Genomic DNA, 8,071 nt, shown 5'->3' on the forward strand with positions numbered 1-8,071 from the left:
AAAAAAAAAAAAAAAAAAAAAAAACTTATTACTTAAGGGAAAAGAAAAAGAAAATCTAAAAGCTAATGTAATGCCAAATCACATGATTCAGATTCACCGTGTGGACCATAATAACTAATAAGCAAGAATCAATAAGTGGTAGAAGTGTAAATCTCGTGTGGGAACAATGGTAATAAAAAGTTGAACATTTTTCTTCTGCGAATGGTTTGTACTTTGTCGGGCAAGAATCTTAAAGGACAAAGGAAGTGGGGTTCCATCGTTAAAGAACAAAACAAAATTCCGAACGTTACATCCATGAAGTTTTTAAGCCATCCATGGATTTAGTCAAAAAAATTCATATTAATTTCTTACTGGATCAATAATTTATTAGAATCGTCATTGTGTGCATTTTATATGTTACTACTAAAATTTAAATTAAATAAGACATCATGAGAAGAAAATTGTCTAATCATTTATATATTGTTTTCATAATAATCAAGAGAGTGCAGTACCGGTTAGATGAGAGATGGTAGACTATATGATACCAGCCACATTAGGTAGTGGTGAATGGATTAGTATGTCTAAGATCAGTTTATACGTTCGCTTGTTCGTTCGTTCGTTTGTTCATTTGTTTATGCTCTATTTGACTATCTATTCCAAATTTCGTTATATTTAAACTATAAAATATTGAATTTGAATATGAAACGGTGTGTTCGATTATTTTCCTGTAAAATAAATTGAGACAACGAGTCAACGATCCAAAGCAAATTCAAAAGGATACATATGAAGCAAAAAAAAATCTAAATATAGTTTCCAAATGAGAAATAAAATGAGAAAGTCAGAAAACAATTTAAGAGCCAGAAAAGTAAATAGTTGGCAAATGCGGGAAATATAAATCATGAAACATTGATAAATCATGATCAAAGATTGTGGGCATATGGGAAAACGGAATTGAGAAAAACTCATGGAGAATCTTTGATAGAACAATTGTCAAATCGACTAATTTTTTTCTTAAAAATTTGTGGAATTGTTAGTAAATTGGTGTAGGAGAAGTAAAAAGTTTGTGTTTGTTGAATTGTGTTTTGTAATATAAAACATTACAAATTTATGATAGACAATATGAATATATAGGTATCTAATTTTCTGAATTAATTATCTTTCATGATTAAAATATATCAAATTTTTTTGAGAAATACCCATTTTGGTGTATCTCTTTTCAAAAATACTCCTTTCATCTATCTATTTTTAAAATACCCTTTTTAAATATAAAAAATTACAAAGTTTTATATTGTTCACAAGATATTTCTAGATAATAACTACTACTTCTAGACTCGATCTAAATACTTATGAAGTTTTAAAACATTTTAAAAGGTTTTTACAAGATTTTTAAAAGGTTTATAAGATTTTTTAAAAAAATTTAAACAGTTTATCTTTCATTTTAAAATATTTATCTTTTATTTTAAAAAGGTATTTATATTAGATTTATAAAATATAAATAAAAAATTAACACACATATAAAGGTAATTTGTGTATAGATTTATAAGCTTACACACAAATTTTGAAAATTTGCAAATTTTTAGTGGCTATTTTGGTAAAGTTTGAAAGATAGGGTATTTTTAAAAAATAATATTGCAAAAATAGTATTTGTTGAAATTTCCCCAATAGACTACGATCATTATATTTCTAACGTTAATACGGAAGTAATACATGTTCCCATTGTACCAAATATACACCACACATTCCCTATATATTAATAGCGAATCACACTCTTGAAAAAGCTGATGTGTCGCCACCAGAGAGCTCTGTGCACATTTTAACAAAATACCCTTAAATTTTTTACTTAATTACATTAACATGCCATTATATTTTTCTAAAAAAAAATTAACTAAATAATAATTAGATATGTCATCATTTCTCACACAAATTTAAATATCAAATATTAAAACTAATAAAATAATTAAATACTATTTTAAGGCAAAATTTCACTAAAATTTACTTACAAATATACAAGTCAAAGTTATACTGATTTCTTAAAATCAATAAGAAATCAATACAGATATTAATTTCTTAAAATTAATATAAGCAAAATACTCTAAAGAGGCTATAAAAACATATCAATTAATATAAAGTTAATAAAAATAAAGAACATATAACTTATTAAACATATAACTTATTAACCAAATCATATAAAACGAAATGTTAGTTTTATGTTAGTATTATTACCATAATAATTTAAATAACACGCTTTCAATAGTTATTATAATTGATTATAAAAAGAAGTATATTACTCCTGGATTATCTCCAACTCATTAAAAGAAACTTAATTCCCAATAAATATAGATTTATATATATTCATAAATAAATATAAAAATGACAATAAATTAGGATATATCATGATGTGTGATTATTTATATATATCTAAGTATATAAACAAATTAATCTCAACATTAAGTGTGATTATTCATTAAAAATGGAAATATTGATAACCGAATATGAATATACGTTCTAATTGTATATTCATCTATGTTCAATGTGCTATTAAAAAGGAATGAGACAATAACCCTTATCATTATAAATAAACTTAGTACGCAAAAAAAAAATCATAATATATTTAAAATGAGTGATTATTAGATTATGTAAAATTGTTACAGTTACTCGATAAACCATAAATATAAATTTGATTTTTAAAACACACAAAAATATAAAGGGAAATTACCTAGAATATTAAATAAAAGTAGGTTTATTATTAGACTAACACATTGAGATTTTCGACTTACTCAAATAACACATAAAAGTTTGCAAATTACTTCTATATCTGAGTTGTGTGTTTTATTACAGATAATGCCTTTTACATTTAAAATTGTCTTTGATTTTCAAGAGATAAGGAACACAAAAACCTTCAAGGATTGATTCCTGATTTTTTTATTCTCTTAAATTTGGGTTGGCAAAAAACATGAGATTGATTCACTTTCTAATTTGATTCATCTTCTTTGACTAAAATCATGGCAAAAGAAAGAAAATTATCAGAGGTGGACTTATTCTGTGGATTCACTGTTCACTTTCTCTTTGAAGAACAAAGTTGTAGATGTAGTTTTTATTTTCTTTCTGAGAATAATTTTTTTTCTTGGGCTGGGAAAATTTCAGGGAGATCTTCTTCGTCTCTTTACTTTCGTTTCTTTCTCCTACTTTTTTTTTCTTCACTAGGCATCTTGCGAACTACGCAAGTTTTTGCTAGTTTACTACTACTATTTTGATTTTGTTACCTTTTTTTTTTCTTTTGACATTTTGATCGAAAGCTTTTTTTTTTCCTTCTCCAGATTAACGCTCTCCTCCATTTTCTTTTTCATTTTTGTAACAAATTTTTAATGTTGTTATATCGTCAAACGCAAACTATTTTCTGGTAAATTCTCTTGATGTTCTTCGTCAAGTTCTGAGAAAAATTTCTCGGTTGTTTGTGGTTTTTGTTTCAGTGTGATTTTTTTATTTCTCTGTTCAATCGATGCCCCTTTACATCGTTTCTTTAGAGTCAATTCTGAAGTTTTCTTTAAATGTTTTTGAATTTTCCCTTGTCTGTGGTTAAATGGTGTATTTTAGGGTCACAAGCAATGGCTAGCAGAGGTTCAGTTTCTAGGGGTAGTGAATCATCAGAACGTTGTGAAACTCATCAGAGGACGGCGAGACTGGGATCTAGAGGCTTTTGGTTTATGAGTACATGTCGAATAAAAGTTTAGAGGACCATCTTTTCACCCGTGGATCACGCACATTACCATGGAGGACCATCTTTGCAACTTCGTGGGGCTCTTAAGCTCCTCTACATCTCTCAAAGTGAGTCTATCCCAGCTCTTGAAAAATATTGTCCTTAGGAGTTACAACCCAACAAATTTGAGAGAAAGAGACAGAGAGAGATCGTTCTAGTGGCGACAAGAGAGCAACATGATGATGGTTCGAAATTACTACTCAACCGGTCAGGACTTATTCCTTCTTCTTCTAAATCTCCATGATTCTTTTTTTTAATTACTGAGATGTGGTGTGTGATTTACATTTTCTTGTCTTTTGATTCTTAGAATCGTTGAAGCATTGTAATGGCGACGAGAGAGCAAACAAGTCAGAGAGAGGTATGTATCTTTTTTTGTGTGTGTTCTTCTTATAAATCTATATGGTTTTGACTGAGGACATATAGGTCTGTTTCTTTTTGATTCTGTGGAACAGGTGGGCTTTGATTGATTTATTTGACTCTCTCTCTCTCTCTCTCGTTGNATTGATTCAGAACACAATCGTCACCAACGTGCTTGCTTAAGGTAACAACATAAAATGGTTCTACTGATTTGATCGATGACTTTGCTTTTATTCTTGGTTTCAGTTACAATTTAATGGTTTAATTATATTGTGAATCAGGTCAAGGAGATCATCATTGAAGGTAGAGAGCATAAACAACTAATTCCATAAACGACACCATTCTATGATCCAACTTCCACGATGCAGAAGAAGAAGAACACCTCCAGGCTTGATTTCATATCATCCTTCACTTATGTATGATTATGTGTTATTATTTGTTCCTTGTATTGCTTTGAAATTTGTTAATGATCAGTGTTTCTCTTCATATTAAATTTTGAAAACAATTTGCTTTAACTTGGAATTTTATTGTGTAGGGACCTGCGACGAAGTGGAGTTTATAATGATGCTGGTTGTTCCTGTTCTCGTATGTCTGGTTTAGCCTTATTTTATGATTTTAAACTATATTTCTATGTGAATTCATTAGATCTCTGGTTTCTTCAAAAAGGTAAAGCTTTTGTATCCCTCTGCAAACTCTTCTCAATTCGTGTTACATGTGTATGCTGCTTATTGAGTTATTAAGATCATATCTCATGTCCAGGTCCAAGAAATCGAAAAGCAATATGAGAAGCTTGACAAGCATCTCAAGAAGCTTCAAGGGGCACACGAAGAGACGAAAGGCGTCACTAAGGCTCCTACTATGAAATGTAAACCTTAACGAGTTCGAATTGGAAACTCTGACGCATGTTCTTGATCGATGATTTAGAATCTTAGATGATAAACTGAAACTTGGTTCCTATATTTTTTTGTCTCTTCTGCAGCAATCAAACAGAGGATGGAGAGAGATGTTGATGAAGTGGGAAGAATTTCTCGTTTCATTAAAGGAAAGATCGAAGAACTGGATCAAGAGGTTAGGGTTTAGAGATGTGTTGCATCTGTTTTTATGATCTATTGTTCATCTTGTCTCACACTCAGATTGATTTCTTCAGAATCTGGAGAACCGTACTAAACCGAGTTGTGGGAAAGGAACAGGTATAGACAGAACAAGAACAGCCACAACTATGTGAGTTTTGCCTTTTAAAACTCAAGAATGGCTATGTGTATCTTTCAGTCGTCCTTAACACTTTTTTCTTCGGCAGTGCGGTGAAGAAGAAATTTAAGGAAAATATATCTGAATTCCAAGTAAGTTTAAAGAAGGGCTTTAAGCAAATTCTGAAAAAGTTAAAAGCTCTCTAAGAAAGTTATCCTTAGCTCTTACCTTTGTTATCTGCAGACTCTTAGACAGAACATTCAACACGAATACAGAGAAGTTGTAGAGAGGCGTGTGTTCACAGGTTTGAATTGAAAATCTCTCTGAAGATTCAATAGTTCCATTAATGATCTTCACAGAGCTAATTGTTTTTCACTGTTCTAATGCTTGACAATGATTAGTGACTGGTCAACGAGCTGATGAAGAGGCAAGGACTTAAAAACTCTAATTTTATTGATTGGAATCTATTGAATCAGTTCATGATAGTCAATTTCCGGGTGTGTAGATAGTTGATAGATTGATCGAAACTGGAGACAGTGAGCAGATATTCCAGAAAACGATCAGGGAGCAAGGACGAGGACAAGTTTGTAACTAAGTTCCCGCACTCAGATGATTACCTCCTGTTCAACAAGACAACTATAACGGGCTCTACTCAAGTCAGGTTATTTGCTGGCTCTGTGCAGATAATGGATACGCTGGCCGAGATTCAGGAACGCTATCTCTGTTCTCAAACCATGGACATCATTATTCTTCTTATCATCATTATCATTACTGTTATCTCTGTTCTCAAACCATGGACACAGAAAAATGGTGGTGCCTAAGGTTCTCTTCTCTCTCCCTGCTTCAGGAGCTTCTGTATACAACAATATATATGCATATGTGTATTCATCACATCTCATACTATTGACCTTCCACTATCACTACGAAAATGATGTATTCTTTTGACCGGATTAATGAATTAACTATTTTCAGTGAACATCTCAGCCTAATGAATATGAATGTGAATCAGGAGACAGCAAATGTGTATTAAAACTCTGTTGAAATATACCTTTATCTTTTATATTTGTAGTGTGTCAAAACAAATCCAGAAAAACTATTTTAGAAAAAGGATAAAAGAAACCTTAATCAGATTTACAAAGATGAGAAAAAGAAGAGAAAAAGATACCTCAAACTTCACATTTGCTTCAAAGGAAGACCTCAGAGAAGGATGAAGCATAACGGGCATCCTTTGCTGCATAAGTTGTCCGTCCTTCGATGCATAGGGCGTCCGGAGGCAATACTGATATCTTTGAGAAGGTTTTGACGTATAATGAATTTGTAAAATATAGATTCCACAAAAGTTAGTGAACTATAAGATGCATGATCAGCTACAATTTACGGAATAATGAACCCAAAAGAGTAAGAAGTTTATCTGCATAAGATGCATGATCAGCTATATCGTTCATTAAAACGGATTTATGGACACTAAGCAAAAGAACGTTATGTATGTAAACTAATCTCAAGAACGTTACGTACGTATGCATTCATATGTACGTACATATTTATATGTACGTACACGTTCGATTTTAGGTTTAATGAACCCGAAATTACCAGAATATCCTCATCTTCTACCTCTAACATACGATTGAAAATCCTAATTTTCCTTGCCTCACTTTATTTTTTCACGACTTATGTCTATTTTTTTTTGTTTCACTTGTGGGGTTTTTACTCAACTATTATAGATTTTCATCTCAACATCTGATTTCTAAATTAAAAACCTATAAAAAGTGAGTTATATAGATTTTCGAAACGATATCTTGCTCTTCCATGGATGAACCCAGAGGAAAGATTTCCGAAACTGAGTAGGAAAAAGACGTTTGCTCCGGCCAATAAACAGAACACAATTGATGAATCTGCTACAAACTTTATTACATGAACACCATTAATCGGAAGAACAGCAAACGTATTTAGATCTATCCCCAATAAGTCTATCGCAACGCTAGACTGTTTTTGCCAGCTCAAACAAATTCGTATTATTTTGGTAAGACTTTACAGCTGTCAAAAATGCCTGCTAAATCTACCACAGACTAGAAGTCTACCAATACACTACGAAAACTATTGAGAAAAACAAACAAAGTATACCAAAAATATCTGTAAAGGATGAGGTCTGTCGCATAAATCTGTCGCAACAGGCCATTAGTCTACTGATAGACTAGTTTTCACCAAGGGTATCCATTCCCTCTGCAGTTGTAGTACAAAGGGTTATCAATCCAAATGGTTGGTATGCTAGCAGATAGGATGCAATCAGAATCAAGCAAGTCAAGCCAAGCAATAAGGGGGTTTGGTTCTAATAATGCTAATATAAACAAAGCAAGAGAATATAAACAAGTAAACCACACGACCTAAGCACTCGATGCAAGCAATCGAGTACAGGATCGAGTGGGGTGATCGAGTATGCAAGTGAACTATGAACAGCTCGAGGTATTACTCGATACAGGTTATCGTGTACCTGATCGGGTAAGTAGTCGAGTAAGTAAGGAAAATGCAAAGAATGAAATACAAAAGTTCCTAAGGATGGGGGTAATCGAATCCTAAGTGTTCTAGACCGATACGGATGCCTTACATGCCTCAAACAATTATTTCCTAGACAATGAACCTCTAAAACCTTGTCACCACACTATCGCACTAGTAACAATCAACCTTGAACATACTACCACACTGTCGCACTAGCAATATGAACAAGCAGGCATTAAGAACAATTCATTTTTGTCAATATACTTAGACTTATCTGATTTTGTCACTCAAAGTTAA

General features: G+C 31.9%; 1 protein-coding gene across 6 annotated transcripts; it reads left to right on the plus strand.

Moving 5' to 3' along the window:
• The first annotated feature begins 2,833 nt into the window (after positions 1 to 2,833).
• Positions 2,834 to 6,257, plus strand: LOC104773797 (putative syntaxin-131). Of its 6 annotated transcripts, none has more exons than XM_010498451.2 (14): positions 2,836 to 3,379; positions 3,574 to 3,943; positions 4,044 to 4,094; positions 4,247 to 4,277; positions 4,375 to 4,481; positions 4,629 to 4,678; positions 4,853 to 4,958; positions 5,073 to 5,161; positions 5,241 to 5,314; positions 5,391 to 5,433; positions 5,525 to 5,585; positions 5,683 to 5,708; positions 5,787 to 5,864; positions 5,965 to 6,257. In XM_010498451.2, exons 5-14 carry the CDS (start codon positions 4,439 to 4,441, stop codon positions 6,100 to 6,102), a joined length of 708 nt encoding a protein of 235 aa, XP_010496753.1. In that variant the 5' UTR covers positions 2,836 to 3,379; positions 3,574 to 3,943; positions 4,044 to 4,094; positions 4,247 to 4,277; positions 4,375 to 4,438; the 3' UTR covers positions 6,103 to 6,257. The 6 variants fall into 6 exon arrangements, with proteins under 6 accessions (XP_010496757.1, XP_010496753.1, XP_010496752.1 ...); XM_010498453.2 differs by having other exon boundaries at positions 2,837 to 3,008; XM_010498455.2 differs by having other exon boundaries at positions 2,834 to 3,943; positions 4,375 to 4,509.
• Positions 6,258 to 8,071: the final 1,814 nt, after the last annotated feature.

The sequence above is a fragment of the Camelina sativa genome, unplaced genomic scaffold, assembly GCF_000633955.1.
Source record: "Camelina sativa cultivar DH55 unplaced genomic scaffold, Cs unpScaffold00645, whole genome shotgun sequence".
In the NCBI taxonomy this organism is placed as follows: domain Eukaryota; kingdom Viridiplantae; phylum Streptophyta; class Magnoliopsida; order Brassicales; family Brassicaceae; genus Camelina; species Camelina sativa.

Bases quoted from the DNA above. Each gene is read 5' to 3' on its own strand.
- LOC104773797 (XM_010498450.2), top strand. From the start codon at position 4,439: ATGATCCAACTTCCACGATGCAGAAGAAGAAGAACACCTCCAG. The intron at 4,679-4,852 runs GTATGTCTGGTT...TCTCATGTCCAG, and splicing joins TGCTGGTTGTTCCTGTTCTC to GTCCAAGAAATCGAAAAGCA. The intron at 5,709-5,786 runs GCAAGGACTTAA...CCGGGTGTGTAG, and splicing joins GTCAACGAGCTGATGAAGAG to ATAGTTGATAGATTGATCGA.